The sequence below is a fragment of the Labrus bergylta genome, chromosome 7 (genome assembly GCF_963930695.1).
Source record: "Labrus bergylta chromosome 7, fLabBer1.1, whole genome shotgun sequence".
Taxonomy (NCBI): Eukaryota; Metazoa; Chordata; class Actinopteri; order Labriformes; family Labridae; genus Labrus; species Labrus bergylta.
Genome location: NC_089201.1, coordinates 8,340,438 through 8,360,840, shown reverse-complemented (window position 1 = coordinate 8,360,840; position 20,403 = coordinate 8,340,438). Strand labels below are relative to the sequence as shown.

At 40.5% G+C, this 20,403-nt stretch overlaps 1 protein-coding gene across 1 annotated transcript in view; it reads left to right on the top strand.

Moving 5' to 3' along the window:
* Positions 1 to 20,403, top strand: part of b4galnt4a (beta-1,4-N-acetyl-galactosaminyl transferase 4a) — a 158,513-nt gene that overhangs the window by 49,973 nt on the left and 88,137 nt on the right. Inside the window, exon 2 of the mRNA XM_020641850.2 lies at positions 6,169 to 6,281. Within this exon, the coding sequence (XP_020497506.2) occupies positions 6,169 to 6,281 (113 nt within the window). The remainder of the gene's footprint in view (positions 1 to 6,168; positions 6,282 to 20,403) is intronic.

The window sequence follows — 20,403 nt, the reverse complement described above, 5'->3', positions numbered from 1 at the left end:
AAGATACAAAAAGGCTCTATGGAAATTCTTCACCATTCTATATTTGAAACATAATGTGAAATAACCCAATCAATAACAAAAAGCCCTGGAGATGTGCACTTTGAATGTTAACCCAAAAAACAAATTGATTTCATTAGACATGTGTTTCTGTGACCACGAAGCAAAGCATGAAGCTCATGTCTGTTTTATTATCAGTCCTGCATTAGCATTACATGAGGTGTGGAGACCACACTCTTGGGATCATATGGGCAAATAGAATGTGATAATGACTGTGGCTGTAACTACTGTGAGCTGCTGTGTGTACCAGAGGGGCTATTAGAAAGATCATGTTATTATTATGTACTATGTAAAGGCTCTAGGCTACATTTTAACAAAACTCCTCTATTCACTTCAACACTTTTTTATTTCCTGTATATGGTTTTGTCTTCTCCTCGTTTCTCTCCTCACTGCCCTTCGTGGTTCTTTTCTTAGCTCCTGATGCATTTTATTCTTTGATTCAGTGATTAGCATTCTGCTGTATCACCACGCTGTCCATCACTTAACATACAGCTGAGCAGCGCCTTGCATTGAAACCCTGTGGTTGTTGTCGCTCTTGTTCAAAGATAAAACGAGACACAGAGATGCAGCTCGCACACACAAATGCATGTACTCTTAAGCTTGCGCGCACACACTGAAATACACTTGCATACATATAAATTGGCTCACATACAGCAGAGATGTGACAGCTGCAGTTGGCTGAAAGCTATAGAGTTTAGAATATCATTAGTTTTAAAAGGGCAGCGCAGGCAAGGTGAACTCATTTTTCAAAAGTAGAGGAAGCTGGAGAAAGTTTCCCCTGAATCCTTGTCTCAATCTACGGATTACACATCAACCTTGGATAAAACTATATTCTTAATATCTTCTGTTGCAGACTTTATCGTCTAAATACTCAGAAGAAAAAACAATCCCCGCTTCTGTCCTCTGGAGGTTACTGAAGTTTTACCCTCTTATCAACACAGTGAATGCATACTGCTGCAGTTTTAGGACCAGGGGATGTGAACTGATTAGGCCGAACATAAGAGAGGAAGGCTACTGCTCGATTAGTATTCCGCCTGTTCTCCTGCTGGTGGCGGAACTCGTAGACGATTGGCTTCCATTAACCTGCCATTCTGCTCCTCATTACTTCATTAGAGCGCACGCTGAGGCGAGAGGAAGTCCGCCACAGTCCAGGGACTGGGACTGACTCCTGACTCATCACGTGTGTGTGTGTGTGAAGCCAATCCTTCGGTGCATTGTTCTCCTATTCCCCTTTTCTTCTGCTTTTTTTTAAATGTGTGCTGGTGACAGTATGGCTGTTTCACCACCACAGCACCATTTGATTTGTTCAACAAACTAGGCCTGGACAATTACTTTCAACTTAATTACAAGTTTGGCTTCACTTCACAATCATGAAAACAAGATAATTGAGATGAAACAATTACTGTGCCACATGCTGTGTTGTGCTCATTTTGTCATGTGAGGTAAATGTTTAAAGTGTTTGTTATTATATTTTGGCCACAAGGAGAACACCACCACAACTTCAAATACATATTTAATTTCTATTTATTCATTATTATCTATTATTTAACCTCTGCACTTATCATACATGAAACAACATTTATGAAACAAATGTTTGCTATGAGTGATCGTATTTAATCATTGTGATCTCAATTATCAATTAAAAATAATCATGATCGTTATTTTTGCCATAAATCCAGCAGCCCTACAACCAACCTCTACTTCCACTCCAGCAGAGAACTATATATTTATGACTCATTCCTGCTGAAAGTCACAACTTTCTATCTGACAAGCAGCAAATATTCCTTTTCTACACATACATGCATGAATTTAGTCATGAAACACACTCAAAAACTTACACACATTACCAAACACATCTTGTAGGAGTGGTAAGGACCAGACATTCTGTCCACTCATACAGATGAAAACATAGAAACGCACACACAGCACTTTGACGTTCTCATTATCTCTCTCTCTCCTTGTGGGACTGTTTTTGAATTACCAAACCAACATTTATCCATTAAAAGACACTTTGTGAATGCAGCACCAATTCTAACTAGATGGTGATATAGATAGTAGCAGAAAGTTGTTCCCTCATTTGATAAGTTAGTTTCTTTTAGGCATCGTGAGAGAGCAGGGGCTTCTGTCAGTCCTTTAAACCTGATTTTCTCAGGAAAGAGGTTCAGTCAACATTACTTCTCCTCTTACTTCAAAAGACAAAGCTTGAGGCTCTAGAAGAAAATAAAAAATAATTTGACAGTGAATATTTTTGAAGGAGTTTGCCTCCTAAAGTTCGTCTTTCTGTCGTCTGGCTGATGTTTTTCTGTATGATAACTTTTCTGTTAAACTCATTGTGGTGTTAATATTCTCTTACAATTTAGAGTTTTATGGCAAAGTAATTTTGATTATCTACTCTCGAACAGAGTCCGCTATACAATGTTATAATGAGAATATATGCCTTTATATTAATGTTATACGTAAAGTTCAACGGAATCACAATGTCAACAAAAGAGCGGAGAACAACATACTGGCAAACAGAAAACGTAATGCAGCCGTTTAATTACGTGCACGGAGATCGTAGCCGTTACATGCATACACTCTATGCGCCGTGCAGCAGTAACAGTATATAAACATTAGTGTTCTGTGTGCTCATGCATTTTTGAGGCGAGGTGAACACTTGCATAAATGAGGCGAGGCACAGGGTGGGCTCACCTCGCTCCCTGGTGCATTGCTGGCTCATTATAGCCTCAGATAAACGGTTGAGGGGGGATGAGCTGCTGGTTGACTCATGCAGTGACTCACACAGTGTTTACTCAGACATATATCAGAACTAAACAGCAATGAAAACAAAGGATGAGGCACAAATACTCGGAAATGAATGTGCTATTCATTTCCATTGGGGCAATTTTTGTATGCCAATCAAAGTTTCATATCTTTGATCTTTTACAGGAACAGGAGTCTTAGGGTAACTTATGATCAGTGTTGGGTAATGTACATTTAAAAAGTAACTTGTTACATTACAAGTTAATGCAATCAAAACATAACTTGTTACTGTGTTACCCACTGAGAAAAGACAGCATATAACAAAAGTTAGAATAATAAGAATATTTCCACAAAGTATAAGCTGCCCTCTCAAATGTGCTAAATTACCTAGCTAGGCCTGGCGTTGACACATCTGAAGGCTGACCTTCTGCTCATTTGCAGCTACCGGCCCAGAGTAAGAATAACAACAACTGCAGATGTTTCTTTTCTTTTCTTTGAGGCGACAATAGGAAAAGGACAATAGGAATAATAGGAAAAGAGAAAGGAATCCTTTTTTTAATGAAAAAAGGTAACTATTGACGGATTATTTTCCTTGCAGAACTAACGCCTTATGTGACTCAGCACTACAAAAAAAGTAATCTGAGTACTCTAATGGATAACTTTTTATAGTTTTCAATACGTTACACCCAAACACTGCTCGTGATATGATGCAATGTGATACAACATACTCTTTTTTTATACGATACATGTGGCCCATGACAACACTTATATTCCAATACAGCCGTTCTGCCTTAATAAACTAATTGCAGGACAGTAATACAACGATACATCATGATATCTGATAAACTGCAGAATGTGAAATGCCCCTAAAAAGGTAAAGTGCAGGATTAATGTGTTTATTCACTGTAATAACGTCTTTCAGCCCTGTCTGACATCCTGCTGTCTGATTCTTATTCTTTATCTTTTATGAAGAAGACATGAAGTAGCTTCAATGAAAACATGGGAATTGGCACCAGTGATATGATTATTGTATCACATGACTCAGGACAACGATATGTTGCTGTATCAATGTTTTGTCCCACCCCAAAGATGAAACAAGTACATGTACAGGATGTTTATAACTACAGTAAATATACACAGATTATTTTTACACAGGTACATGTGCTGAAGAATTTCTATTTTTTTACTTCAACAAAGGGCATTTAAGTCCTACACTAAGATCAAAAAATGAGAAGTTGAAGTGTCCTGCTTTTTGGCTCAACAATGGCAGGAAAGTCAGGCTTGAAGTGAGACGAAGTTGAGCACTTCTACTCTTTGGTGTTTGCTCTTTGATCTGAGGGAGCTCTGATAGACCCCGCAGGCTGTACTTAGACGCTGCATGGCGAGCTGGACCGAGGTTTTCAAAGCACAATTCTTGCGGCTCTCTGGACAATGAAAATGGCACTGACTGAAAGCCTCCACGACTTATATCTGATTCTTTTTCTTTTTTCTTTTGTTCTTTTTTCTTATTTGGGTTGCAGTGACCTTTTCAGTGCACTTTCCCCTGAGTGAACAAGCCCCAGAAAAAAAACATCAAACACAAAATGAACTCTTGCCAAAGAGAGAGGTGGAAATACAGTTTAGAAGGCAATGCATTTCTAGCGTCGTAATTTGTCTTTCCTGTTTTATTTATTCAACAAAAGGAGTTTTTTCAGATCAAAGCAGTGTTTTAATGTAGTTGTCTGGAATCAGGGAAATTGCTCAGGGAATGGCGGGAGACAGGCGAGATGATTTCCAAACAAATAGAAAACAAAAGAAATCATAGACAGAGATTATGTTTGCTGGAGATTTTTTATGAGATGCAGAACAATATGTACAGGAGAAACTTTTTTTTCCCTTTTGCCTCACTTGAATCTTAATGTGTGTGTTTTTGACGTTGTTTTTCTTCAGTTCTCCACTGTCTGCTCCTCTCTGTCTCTTTACATGCATGTTCTCTCTTCTCCTTGACTGCATCAATATCCCCACTGCTCAACCGCACATGCACGCACGCACACACACACACACACACACACACATGACACACAAACACACACATATACACACACACACCTCCTCCCCCCTTGCCCTGTCTAATTCAGCCCACTCACACTCATTGTAAAGGGGACATATTGGAAAACCATTAGCGCTCATTATGCTTTATAGCTGCCTGTTCTCCCCATTCTGTCTTTTAATCACAATCCATCCCCTTTTGTGTGTGTGTGTGTGTGGGTGTGTGTGTGTGTGAGCGCGGCACGCACGCCCTTCTGTGTGTGTACTCTACAACTACCCCTGCTCAGCAGACAGTAATGAACCACTTTCACTGTAATGCATTTGGGACACCACAAAGTCCCCCTCCTCCTGCTTTTTATGGGGGAGTCAATGGCACAGACGGCACTTTTTATGGCGGCCCATCTGAGAAGCAGCAATGTTGTGCATTGGTGAAGGGGAAATAGGATGAATGCCGTGCAGCACAAATAAAATGAGCTTGATGTGAATAGAGTATGGATTCCCTTTTTATATGAACTCCTCGTCGAGGTGGAAACTCTCATAAGAAACCATGTGAATCTCTGTTTGCTCCTTGTAACTCCAAATAACCAGGCTCTCATAAAGTGTAGAATATCCTGTTACCGCTCCGTATTGAATTGATCCTCCATGACTGTATGTGTGTGTGTGTGTGTGTGTGTGTGTGTGTGTGTGTGTGTGTGTGTGTGTGTGTGTGTCTGTCTGTGTGTGTACGTGCATGCATTTTGCTGGCAGCAAAGAGAGGTGGCAATTTTGACCATATGCTCTGTGGCAGGCACACAAAAAACACACACTGGCACACACAAACACGTCGTAATGAGTGGATTTAAATTCCGGTTGCTCTCTCTCTCCAAGCCAAGGCAACTGTCATCATTGTGCAGCAAAACTCCCATAATCCATCTGTGGCATGACAGCACCCTAACAGCGCCACTTTGTAGCAAGAAAAGCTATTCTTTATGCCTCTCCATTTCCTTATCTCGTACTCTTTTTTTTGACTCCCTTTTTTATCCCCTCATCTCCACCTGTCACATTTCCCCTCAGGACTGGTTTCTGTTCTCCTCCTTTTGCTTTTTCAATTACATTTTTCAACTTTACTTTACTCAACAGCGAGACATATGAGTAATAGGTCAAGATCACTGTTGACCGTGATGATATTCATAACTCTAATTATACTATCCATGATGATGATGGTTGTAGAGATCTGTGAGACAATGAAGCCATTAATGATGGTGATTTAAAATGTAGATGAGGATGATGACAGCGATGATGATGATAATGGTGCCTGGCTGGCTGTCTGACCTGTCGTCCGTGTTTTCACCTTGGCCCCAGATGGAGAAAGACAGACGGAGGGGACGGACGCCAGCCGCAAGAGGGACGTTCGCTCCTCGGCGGGACACCACAAGAATGAGGACACCAGCGACAGCAGGGAGGACGAGGCTGCAGTGAGTCTTACGTTTTCTTTCTTTTCTGAATTTTACAGTGATGACGCCGACCTAAACACACGCAGCCCGCACGCCCACGTCCTTCTGAGTAAGCAGCCGTGTGTGTGTGTGTGTGTGTGTGTGTGTGTGTGTGTGTGTGTGTGTGTGTGTGTGTGTGTGTGTGTGTGTGTGTGTGTGTGTGAAAATTCTGTAATGGAAAAAAAGTACAATACAAGAAACAGGTTATATGAAATATTCAAAACATTAAAAAACCCGTCTTCAGATTTGAACGTTTTGGAAAGTTTCCTCATTAAAAACTCCTCTTCAGTTCAGCCTCGTGACCCCACCCACTGCAAGGAATCCTAATCAAAATACATCTGAATACATCACGCTATCTAACCTCCCCCTCAAGCAGAAACCGCTGCGGTACTTTTCATGCTGAGGGATGTGAAATTAGCCTGAATGAAATCCTACAGGCCAACACGAGACAGCGTTTGGACCACCGCCACAGATCATTAGCACTTTGGTACATGCAGCAGATAAACCACTTGGACAGTCTGACACTTTAAGTCTTATTTCCCCTGACAGTGGGTGGATTTAAGGGTTAAGTACAGCAACTTTGGACCCATGTAATTTCCCAGCACTGCAGGACCTGCAGAGCCCATTAGCTCCGACTATCTTCCGTTGCCTCCGATAAGCAGTCCCAACGACTGAATGTCTGATCCGAACGTCTGTTAAAAAGAAAGATTTAGTTGGAATTAATGGTCCTCTACAGTCAGAAAATGTTGCTTTTCTACAAATCTGCTTAATTTCTGCTATCCAGTCTCTTCAGGACAACAGTTTTGGATTTAAAAACTATCATTTATCACAACCCATCTCCTGTTGTGTCAGAGAAATGGCATTGAGCAGTCAAAAACACTCTAATCCTGAGCTGTAAACCCTTTATCTCGCTCTTCTTACATACATTTTATCACATTGTTTTTTGTCTGATTAAGTCGAGTACAAAAAAAACCAAAAAACGACTCTTTTAATACTCTCCAGATTCCTCGCTCATCGTTTGGCCTTCAGGCAGGCAATTTAATATCACTCCCTCCTTCCTCTACCCCAGTCAGCCGGGTTTCCACACCAGCACTTGCCACTCACGTTGACAGGCTGCCTGCCTTTAAAATGGCACATCGCCTGAGGCTCAGGTGTCTGTGAAACTACCTGAGGTGCTAAAAAACCGAGCTGTCAAAGGCAGACGATCTGCAGTAATTAAATGTTCATCACATATCTTGCAGTGTTGCTTTTGGGATATCATTGTAAAGCAAAGGACGGAGACAGATTTAATGGGATGTTTCAGATTATGTTTTTGGTATTTTGATAATAAAATCTTTAACCTTAAGGAGGATCATTAAGCACGGCTATAAAGAGAAATACTGAGAGGATGGTGTTTGTGGAGTGTGGTGAAATTAATCAGAAAGGACCGTTTCAATCCAGGCAATACTTATTTCTTTTGGTACCTTTTTTTGTGCTTCCATCAAGGTACACCGAACAATAAAGCCCTGATTAGAAATCTCTAAAAGAAGACTATTTCTAATGACTTGTTTCACGTCGTTTTCTAACAGCGGTAGCACTCGTGTGTTGACCCTATGTGCAGCTAAACTGAATCAGTGACAGTTCTGACAGTATGGCAGAAAATATGCAGCCCAACATAATTTTAATTCATTCTGTACAGTTTGTACTCGGCCACACACACACACACACACACACACACACACACACACACACACACACACACACACACACACACACACACACACACACACACACACACACACACATATGCTGTGGCTGCAGGAGTTTCCTGACACACACTTTCAAATAATTTAAAACCCAACAGTTTCCATATCGCTGTGTGGACGTCGGCCAGCCGAGGGGTTACATCCAAGAGAAGACGACAATATATCTTATTCCAGAAAAAAAATAAAAATAATGCAGTCGTCTTCAAAATCGATTTAAGTGAAGGCTTCAGGAAATGTGCTCGCAGAGATAAGCGTCATGAAGGGGGATCTTCTTCTTCTTTTTTTTTGAATGGCCCTCCTCTAAAGTCTAAACCTGCCTGATAGCGTTTAGCCTTCTCCTCTGTTGCAGTCGAATGAAAAGCAGCTCTCGGGGTGAGTAAGTCTTGTGAAGTGAAACTCTAAATGTTCCGAAAGGATTCTGCTGAAGTCACTTAAATGTGTCACAAATTAAATGGCGTGCCCTTTATGAACTGCTTTAAATTTATATTTGTTTTTGTTTTGTTGCTAAAAGACTGGTGACAGGTTTGGTTAGTCTCAAATTATGATCACTTCGATGAACTGTGTTTATACTAACACAGTAAACACGCTCTAAATCATCACGATTACAAGATGTGAGATGGGATTTTCCCGCTGAAGAAGGTGCTCTGTTGGATTTATGATGAGCAGAGTAAAAGACTGAGCAACATTTATGGTTATAACACCATAATTTATTATTTTGTAGCTAGCACAATACTCTCTCCTCCTCACAGCATCACTCTTCATCTATATTTTACTTTCCCGTTTACCAGCTCTTTGTTCTGGCAATGCTTGACCTCCAAGTGTGTGTGTGTGTGTGTGTGTGTGTCTGTCTGTATGTGTGTACACTATGTTTCACATCCCTGCTCATTCAGCGGCAACATCTCGAGGAAATCCAAAGCAACATAATTGACACCTGCAGTCGATGTGGCGCTGCTCCACTGAGAACGCTGCCTCACTTAGAAAATGTCAGCACCAAAGGTCAGAGCTGTATGTCTGTGTGTCCAGGCCTCATAGCCAACGGTGTGTGTGTGTGTGTGTGTGTGTGTGTGTGTGTGTGTGTGTGTGTGTGTGTGTGTGTGTGTGTGTGTGTGTGTGTGTGTGTGTGTGTGTAGACAGGACTCAGAACATAGACTTGAGACTGATTTACTAACATTTGGGATGTCACAACTCAAAATCCACAATTTATCTGAGCATGGATTTCAAGGATTTGATGCATTTCTGTGTATAAGCATTTTATGAAGGGCTGACAGTTTTGCCAATGAATATATATTAACATGCACACTAGACTAATTCATGTATATATGCAAAAATAAGAAAACAGGCTCCTAAATACAATCATGTCTCCAATAATGGAGTTGCATTTGACTAGTAAGCTAAGCTAAATCATCTTTAAGCTGAATCTTTTTGTTGTATTCCTGCATACAGGCTGAGGTCCAGGCACAACTATTCTTAGAATTGTTGATTCTGCTTTTGAATCTGCTATTGAAAGCTATTTGATTCATTTTGCTATATTCAATCCTAATTGTGACACCCTAACATAATCATCTTAATCATATCCAGTGTGATGTGCCATCATTTTTGAATCTTGCAAGTTCAGATGATGTGAAGAAAATCTCTTTATGTGCACGATGAAACCCGATTTTAAACACCAACGGTCCTGATTTGAAAACCTTGGTAGTCTGACCCCAGTTTTAGAGAGAGAGAGAGAGAGAGAGAGAGAGAGAGAGAGAGAGAGAGAGATAAAGAGAGAGAGAGATAAAGAGCAAGAGATGATGAGAGAGGAGGAGGATTTAGTGTGTTTAATGTGCTTTAATATCAGTAAGGGGGACAGAGGCCCTTCTCCATTGTTTTCATCTTCTGTGTTAAGCTCCTCTGGTGTTATGTGCTGCACTAATAGCTCACTAAAGCTGCCTTTTCAGAAATTTTAGACAATGAAACCAAAATGCCACGGATGAAAACAAACAGAAAAGCCCCCAAGGCTGTGTGCACTCAAAATTAATAGACAGCCTAAAAGAAAAAAGAATGACCTTATTGCAATTGAGCAGCACAAACACGCAGTCGGGGGCTTAGAGCAGGACGACACAAGGACTGTCTAACACACAGATGGAAAGAGACGGGTGAACTGCTAAAAATGAATCAAATGAGGACTTCTATAAGACCTGAAAAAACCTTTTTTTTTTTTTTTCGCTTCTGCACTCGCCTCTTTCTAGCGTCGTGCTTATTCTCTGAAAGTGCTGGTGAAAGAAGGAGAGAAGTGGCATCCTTGAGGTGTGCAAAAATAAAGAAGAGGATGCTACGTTCTGATCATGAAAGCCTTTTAAAGGTTTCCTAAGCTTGTCGTCAGGTGGAAGGAGAAAGTCAGAAAACACAGGGCGTGTTAATCCGAGCACATTAGAGACTGCATGGGAAGGTGAAAGTATAGAGGAGAGACTAAAAGGAAGGACCCTAGAAGAAGCAAGAAAACAAGAGAAAATCAGACATAAAGATAGGTGAGGAGATGAGGAAGAGGATGTTTTGAAGTAGGAGTAATTACATTTTCTCTCTGGCTCTCTGAAAGCCTGCGACTGAGCAGCATGTGTTTGCCCCTGCACCTTTCTTTCTCTGCTGCAAATCTCTGAAATAGCAGCTTAAATAGTTGACAGTGTGTCAGGGTTGAAAATTTAATGAACCGACTTTTTTGGGGGGGTTTTTTTTTTTTTTTTGAAAGGCTGGAATATCTTTCTGGCCATGAAACCTTCAGCAGATTTCACGAAGTGTGAGTGTGAAGTTTTGTGTGTGTGCATCTCCAGGTGGTTACCACTTTGTCTGACAGTCTGATACAAAGATTATATAGAGCAAGGTGTTTTGTTCTTGTGACATTTGGTTCATACACATTACCTCATAGGTAATTGTGTGTGTCTCTGTGTGTGTCTCTCTGTGTGTGTGTGTGTGTGTGTGTGTGTGTGTATGAATCTGATGAAGAGAAGAATGATGGGCGATGAAGACAACAGAGAGTAGGGGTTTCATTGGAGATTAAAAGGCTGGAGGACAAAAGGCAAAAAGATGAGAGTAGATTTAATAAAGCATCAAATCATTGACATTGATTTAAAGATAAAAGAAATAAAGCATTCTGCCTGTCAGTCACTTGTGTTAGAAAGACGTTTATATCGAGAGAAATGCTACTCAACAATACAAAACTAAAATGTGGGGATCCTTCACCTCAGCGGAACGAGATTTGAAGATCTTGAACTCGCCTCATGGTCAGTGTTAAGTGCGTGCTGTGGCACTTTCATTCTCTTTTCTGTATTTCATTGAGGTCTCACCATGACGAAGGTGGAATCATTTTGAATAGCAGCAAGGTTACATTCCCTTTGAACCATGTGTTGCTGCTGCTTTCTGCTTTCATGTCATAAATATTTCAAAAAATCACAACACCTTGAATATTATGACAGAATAAATTGGAATCATCTGGCCCATCATTGAAGCCATGCACATACTATGCCGTATCATATTCTCTGAGATGGTACCATGATATGTTTTATTAATAGATGGAATGCAACTTGCTAAAATCAAAGTAACTCTGCAGGTGTTTCCACTTAATATGGCTGTTATCTCTTAAATATTAGGAGTATGTTTAGTTTACTACACCTTTCTTTCAAGAAACGTACAAACTATATTTTAGCTTAATTTGAACCTTTTTTGTCTTTCAACCAGTATCAATTAAGACAAAGGCTGTTAAGCTGAGTTGTGATATAACCAATGTTAATCAAAGGAGAAGGAGGGAACTTGTGAATTGACTCCAACACACACGTAGAGGTGAAGCACAGTTGCTGGTCACTGTTCTACATAAAGAAGCATAAAATGCACAAGAAATATCGGATTCAATCAAAAGCAACAATCCTATGGAAACAACTCTGTTTCATGTTGAAAGCAGGTTCTAAGTGATGGCTGGTTTTAGGATTGGTATGAAAAAAAGGGTCACTGGAAGATTGCACAGGATCCATGTGCTGGAGCACTCCAAAGCTGATCGCACCATCTCTAGTCAATGCTCATCTTGTTTCCACTGCAAAGGGCGCGGTCCATCTCCAGCGCGTGCCAGAAGCCCCGTTCCGCTCCACATACGCGCCAAGTCTATTTTCAATGGCGCGCAATGCCAACATGCGCCAAGCTAAATAGAAGGAAGTCGGACAAGGGAACGCATACAGCATCAGGTACATTTCTAAATAAAACGCAAAGTATGGACTCCTGATTGTATTTGACATCAGTGTAGCAATAACACACACCAAATTAACATCAAGTAAACCTCTGAAGTAAAGCCTCTTTTTAAAGTCTTTTTTTTACATGTGATCTTGTAGTTCTCCTGTGATCTCGTGATTCCTGAGTCCAGCTGCAAATGGCTGCGCTTCAGAAACGGACGCAGTGGGTTAGGGTGCACGTCGTTGGACAGAGCAAAACCCTGTCGGAATCTGATCCTGTGGCAATTTTTAGGTGACAGAAGTTGTCTGAGAGTCAAAAAAGCCTCAGTGAAAAAAAGCAAACAAACATTAAAAATCAATCATCTCAATCTATTTAAAATGGTCTATTATAGTCTGCTATTTTTGAAAGTAATATCATACATCACACACGCACAAACAAAAAGCTGTCCAACATTTACTGTGCACTTTTCCACACATTACTAAGTCAGTGTGCTATGAAAGACCAGTTAGCCAAGGTAAAGCCTGCAAACGAGGTCACAGAGACGAGAAGAGGACAAGGCAGGTCCGGCGTGAGGAGATAATTCACAGGAGGCTCTGAAAGAAAGGGCTGCACCATTGTCTTTCACCTGACGGAGATTTTAATCATAGTGGCAATTTTACTGCAGGTCATAAACCGCAGCAGCCAGGCCTCATTGTTAACCTCCAATTGCTTTCGGGGCTGTAAATATGGCTGCCGTACATCGCTCCGGCCTTGCTGATGGTTTATGGTCGCTGGTGCTGGCAGAGGGAGACCTGCCGGAGAATGATGAGGCGCAGAGAGCGGGGACTGACTAGTAAATAAACACACGGCCGATCAGCAGGATGAGATGATAGGATGCTGTGTGCACCAGCCTGGAAATAGGCTTTATGTAATCTGCAAATGGACCCAAATATAGGGATTAGCATCATAGCATAATTGCTCGATTTGACATTTAGATTTGACCGTTGAGATCAGACACACATGACAGTGTTTTTTTCAGGCTGCCATTACAATTTTGAAGTGTCTTTAAAGGCTCTCACAGATAGAAAAGAGATAGTCAGTGATTGATTCAGAGTGATGACTCCAGGTTGTGACTCAGTGGCTTCAGCTCTGACATTTGGTTGACAGAGTTCTCGCCTTGACCAGAAGCCAGCCAAGTGGAAATGGATCTCCCATGAGGCATTTGGTACATCAGCCCCAGCGCCCTTACCCTGGGATCTCTGTGTTTGTTTTCTTCCACTTCTCTCAAGTGTGTTGTCTCCTGAGTTACCAGAAGGGTTTAATTACATTTTTGTCCTTAATCAAGGACTCCGGTGCCAGCACGGTCCTGAGAGTCTGTCGAGTGGAGCGGAGAAGTGCTGCAGGTTGACAGTCTAAATGGGAGAGGGGGGGATAATAGAGCTATTATTAGCGGAGTCCCTTCTGTTGCTAAGTAAGCAAGACAGTGAGCTGTATGCCATGTGAGCTTTTACTAGTGGTGTGTCAGCTCATCCTGAGGCACTTACTACATATAAGAGACAGTGATGACACAGATAGTAATCATCTGGAGCTCAGACGGCATCAACAATGATGTAGCAGCTCTAAAACAAAAACCAAGGACACATGAGGTCTGTCTTTGTCACATCACACTTAAGAAGTCTGCTTGAGCTCAGATCTGAAGCAAACCAAGCACTAAAGATGATTAGAAAATAGAGTCCAGACTGATTCTATTTGAATCAACAGCCATACAGGAACTTGGTTTGGATCTTAACGGAAAGATAGAGTTTCTTTTTCTCAGTGTTTTGAATGGCTGCTATATGCTGCTGATGTCAGTTTTGTTTAAACTAATTTACCTTCCACAATATGTGTGGATAAGAGCAATATAAGGAGACATTTTTTACTTTAATAGCTTGTTTTATCACAACACTGGTCTTATTTACAGGGTTTTGGCCACAATCCCGATGAGGAATAATAACCTTTGCAAGATCTGTGAACACAAAATCATTGCTTTAAAAGTCCAACCAGGACTCACTATTTAAATTATTTCATCTTTGTAACTGTAGATTAAACTAACTCAAAGGACTACAACTTTATTTAAGATCTTTCTGATGTTTACCTCCGAACATTCAAACCTTTAAAGCTGGTTGTGATGCTTAAAACATATCCCTTTGGTAATAAATCTATTCCCTTTGATACAACATTTTACCTCAAGTAGTTTGGTTTTTATCCACAAGCTTCTGATAACAAGCTGAAGCTTTACAAACAGTGAATTCTTCACTGTCATTTTTCAAGCTGGGCTGTTGTTGACAGCTCCGTTATATGAGGCTATTTGAGGGCTGGGCCCAGAATTGTTTTTCCTCCGGGGGCTGCTTCAGTGCTTTCACTCATTCTCACTATCACCTCTCAGGCATTTGTCAGCCTGGTGTTGCTTCACAGAGGATGGAGATCCGAGCTGTGGGCCTGCAGTAAGCTTTCAGGCACGGCTCCAGGAGCGAGGTCTGACCGCGCTTCATAGTCCGCAACACACGAGCAGATGCCAACAATCAGACGGCTGTTTCCTCGACACTAACAGCTGTGTGTGCATTCATTGTCCTGATCATTGACACAACAGGCAGAAAAGCAAACTGTGGGAACTGTAGAAGGAATTATGAAGAAGTTGTATCTGCAAAAGTTAAAGGAAGAGTAAAGAAATATTTTCCGTCTGTGAAGCATAGTGATTTTTTCCGTAAAAAATAAAACTTGTCTTTTTTCTAATTACCTTTACAACTACAAATCAAAGTTTAATAAGTTGGTTTACACCTACAGTAAGTCCCATCTCTTACTCTGCAAATATGACATCATAGCTTAGCTTGCACCTGGGGTGGACAATCAATTTAAATGGGGGTCCATTTCTCCCCAAGTAACCCCCAAGGAACGCCCCCACACCTCAGAGCTTTTAGCTTATTTTCATCCTCCTTTATCCTATATGAAGAAAAGAATTACACAGTAGGATCACCCTCAATCCTTTTAGGTTCCCTGTTGAGGATTGCTGCTCTTTCCTTATTGGCTCAGGTCCTTACTGCCTGGTTCTGTTCCAGCAGCGGTCAGGGCTATAAGCTGTTACCTGTTGGCTGTTTGCAGTAGCCGATCAGTTTCATGCTGCGGCCGTGCTAGGTGAAGGTCCTTATATGTCAGTAGACATGACACCAGACTATTTGCTCTTTTTCCACCTCCAACCCTCTCTTTTTCTATTACACTGATATGATGGATGCCTGCTGAGTGTCAGAGCTGACTGATGATTAGGGCGTCAGAAGTCAATTAGTTCTGGGCTGCAAATCCTGTCTGCTAACGGCAAAGAGAAATTATGCTTCACAGTTTTGTTAGAAAGAAGTTAAATGTGTCAAATGGCAATCATTGAAGTGGTATGGCTGTTAAACTCTTTGAATGAGTCAGCCTGAGGAACACATCCTGTCCACAGCCCATCGATTGACATCTGGCCCTTCAGTAAAAAAGAAAAAGCCATCAGGAGAAGAATTAAGACAACAAATTGATTTATTGTACATGATTTTACATGTTGATCTCTCTCTCTCTCTCTCTCTCTCTGTCTCTCTCTCTCTCTCTCTGTCTCTCTCTCTCTCTCTCTGTCTCTCTCTACCTCAGTAAGTATTTGTGGCAATAACGACTTTTAACTTTATTGTTATGTGTTTATTTTCTAAATATATTGCTCTATAACACTTCAGCATGTTGAAGCCTTTTTAAATACATGCTAACTCGCTCTAACAGACGTGAGAGCGCTGAATATAAAATACGTTTTGATAAACCGGTGTTTTGTCCATTAAATAAACCTTGTGGAGCGCTCTTCTAAATGAAAGACCCCTCAAAGATAATGAGTGAAAGAGGAGGTGGGCAGCGCGACTTGTGGGCTACTCAGTATGCTGAGAGCTCAACTACCTAACTGTACTGTAGCTAGTAGGAGTACAACTTCCACATGGCCAAAACAGAAAGTACTAAAAGAGCTACACAGCACAGAAACTGTATGTTGTGGATTGTGCTGAATGCAATGCAAATCATCCTGCAGGAAGACAGCTGAAACCTTTTCTCTTTCTGGGAGAACCCAAAAACAGACTATAATCTGGAGGGATTTACAGTCCCGATTTCACGGTTAACACATTCATTTTACTTTAAATGTCCTCAAATTATTTTCCATCACATCTGTGGCCTTACACAGGAGTAAGATACTTGAGAAAAGAAAGAACTCACAGTCAAAGGCCTGTTGTGGGAAACTCCATTTTAAGCTCTTTTGGAAAAGAGGATGGTACAAAACAGCATCATCAGCATACAAGTGTATATGTTTGTGTGTCTGTTGTATTAAACATGCTCACTGCTGCTCCTGTTGCCGCTTGATAAAAAAGCAAAAACCCTGCACACTTCCATTTTTTTCTTCTGCTACATAAAGACTCTCAAAGCGGCCGTTTACAATGGCACTAAGGCAGGGATAAGAACCCTGCTGAAAAAAACATGAACAATAGAAAGAAAGCTTTCTCCGTCTCTCTTCATCTTTCTTGCCAAATCTCCCTTCGCTCAGGCGTTTACTAGACGAGAGGCAGATAAGGAAGACTTGGCAGGGTGGCACCTTGAGTGGATAGATATATGGATGGAGGGAGTGATTGAATTGGAAGCAAAATTGTTGGTGTGGGCTTACTGTTTTTCACTGGTTCTCAGGAAGAGGCAGAGTACATTCATTTGCATTCCCATGGGACCGTTTCCTGCTTTCATCAGTATTCCCTGTTTGACGGAGTTGGAGCGGGTGCCATATCGCTGAAGAGTTGGAGGGGATTTTCATGTTTTGCTTCACTTTTCAGCTTTTCTCTGAGGAGTTTTCTATAGGTGCCAGCTTTTAAGTGTCTCATTTCTTTCCCTTTTAGTCAGCACTCTTTCATCTAAGCCTGGCCTCCTTACATTAAGCAGTATATGAGGGGATGCTTTTTTTTTCACGATATTCCTTACTGAATAAAAACAAAAACGTGACATTAATGAGAATACAGAATAAACACACTGAAACATCAGTTTAATGAATGATCCAGACCTTAAATTGTCAATATGGATTATTGTGTAACTGAAAAATTGACCCTCTACATTGATGTCTTTGTATACGTATTTCAGTTTTCACTCTATATTTCTTTTTTGTGTTCTACTCCTTCATTACTTTCTGTGTTCCCTCTTGTGTCAAATCTGTCCTTCATCCCTCTTTTCTTCTCACTTCTTTCTGCGATCCCTTTCTTCCAGCTGAAAGCGGTTATAGTCAGTAATGTGTCATCACTGGTGGTGAACTAGAGATGGTGGTGGGCCTCATTGATCCCTGCTGTCCCCATGCTGCCTGAGCAGAGACCAGACTCTTGGAGCCTGTTGATTGATTTCATTGGCATCTTTTTCTGTCTCAGAACCTGCAGAAACCCACCCTCTTCTCTCCTGGTCCTTAACTCTTTTATTTGTCCTTTCATCACTTCACTGTCACCTCTGTGTCCCTCCTGTCTCTATGAAAACGGCTGTTGTATGACTGTTAGGTGGGGGTTGTTTCTGTTTGTATAAATCCAATGAAGAAATCGTGAAACAGACTGGAGATTATAACACCATTTAATCGGCCGAGGTCAGACAACTTCATCAAACAAGCACGCTTCCAAATCACTTGACTGACAAAGTGCTGACAAAGTAACAGTGTTCACAGTGCTGCTTATATTCTGTCAAAAAGGTGCAACCCACAAATTCCTTTCCATTTGGGTACATCACCATAAAACAATAAAGATGACATGACAATGATTTGTATACGTAACAACTGTAGACTCTCTGTCTAGCAAACAGTTGCTGACAACATATAGTTGGCTCCTATCCAAACATAGATCTGCTACTACTTAGGTGCTTCACTCATATAAGGTTAACGCTTCAGACACCTAAAGGTAGGAGTGTTAACAGGTGGTAGGCAGACTTGAATAATACATTTCACGAAGTTACCAAGATTAATGAATTTCATGAAAATTCGTACTAACAATGACCAACACTGCTCCTTTGCTTTTTACTGTTTGAATGTTTTTAATTTATTTCCAAATCAGACACGGAGCAAAGAGGATGTGGTTACAAGACACGATCCATAGGCACCAAAACTACAGAGAATCTTCCGATAAACCTGCTGTGAATTGCTATCTAATCTGGGAAGCTACGATTAGATGTCAATGTTAATGTTTTATGTTAACTGTGATAAATTGACCGTTCGTCCATCCATCCATCCATCCATCCATTCTCCTGTTCTTTATCTCCTGTTCTGCAATATTCCCCCTTATACACATATTCTCTATATCAGATCAACTTAATTTATATCTCTGTTTCTGTCACCTCCTCTTCCTCAATCACCATCCTCCTCCTCCTCCTCCGCTCTGAATTAACAAAAAAATAATTTCCCACTATTCCATTATAATACTGCTAAAATTATATAATTTAAAGTCATAATATTTTAGTCAATATAACTGGCTGCTCTTGAAATGCTCAGATCACACTGCTGTCATTACCATGGAAACCACATTTTTGGTAGACCTGTTAAAGTATTCGTGGTCATTGAGAGACGCTTCATTTCTATTCAGACTACACATGTTCGGATGTAATCTCAGTGTGTATGGGCTGCGCTGACAGCTCACATGTTGTGAGAACTACTTCAAGTGAAAAGAAATAATGGAATAGAGATTAAACATCGGCCGTGATAATGAAACGGCTAAGATAAAAGAAGGAAGGTGATTATTCTTCATGTATCGTATCCTACAGGCCAAAACAGGCAGTCTATTAATCCAGCCACATGCCTTTCTTTGGCTCCATTCTTATTGTCAGGATATCAATTTCTTTAAGCGTCCTCCTGGATTTATTCTGCCATTAAACAACCCACTGTCTTTATTTTTCTCACTCAAGCCAGTAGAAGCTTGCAGGTATATATCGACACGTGAGTCGATGCCGCTGGCTGGGAGGCAAAGAGGAGTCTGGAGCGGCCGTTTCAGACTCTTGTGAGATGGCAGTTGACATGAGAAAACCAATTTTTATTGGCTTTTTCAATTTGCGCCTGACTGGACAGGAGCAACACGATGATAATTGCAACCAGTGAATCAATGCTGGAGATTGAGTGAGTGTCTCTCTTGTTGGAAATTGGAAAAAGGAGGAAGAAGGTTATAATTTTCCATATTAAATTAACAGGGACTGGATCCCTATAAGACACTATTTCAATTCAAGGTCAAGGTAATTTTCTTCACGTAAATGCTTGAGTTTGATACCTGTAAATGATGGGTATTTGTTATGATGTAATAATTGATAACATTAAGAAGAATCTACTAACACGCAGCCTTATGAACTAAAACTGACTAACCGGTTTGTTTTAAAGGGAGCAGATAAAAACATTTTCCAAAATTTCTCCAGCTGGTTTAATCCTCACAGATTATCTCCAAATGTTTTCCAGATGGCATAAAACTTGCAACAATTAAAAGTTCTATCTGATTTATTTAGAAATATAGTCAAAACACAGCAATGAAAAATAAGGCTGGACATTTTTCCAACACCTCACATCTGTTTGTTCTTTTTTCCTACATTCATCTGCACTTTAGTAGATTTTTCAAAAATTGTCTAATTGCAAAATGTAAGCATATCTTTATAATGACAAGTACACATTCAGTATAAGACCATAACACACTCTCTAAGAAGGAAAACTCTCAGAGTCGTGATCATGCATCAGAAGGTGTTATGTTGCTGTGATAAATTCAACCATTACAGAAGATGTTTATTTGCAAACAGATTGGTTTGATTTGTATGGAAGTCAGAACGCAGCTAATGAGGGATTACATCGTACAAGTCAAACATCTATACTGATTAAAGGCTACAACAATGAATTATAAAAGCCACAGTGCACAAGCAGAGTGAGAAAACATGAAACCAGCTCATTAAAAAAACACCAACTAACTTTTCTCCTTGTGTTATATCCTCATCTTTTCCTCCACTCTCTTAGATCCAGGTAGACCAAATGACACAAACACAAAGAAGAAAAGTAACATTTTCCACCTCGGAAGCTTCACTTGTTAAAAAAAAAAACAAGAACCAAGAAGAAGACACAATTTGTTCATGCATTTTTTGATTTCAGAATATTGAGTTGAATATATGTTACA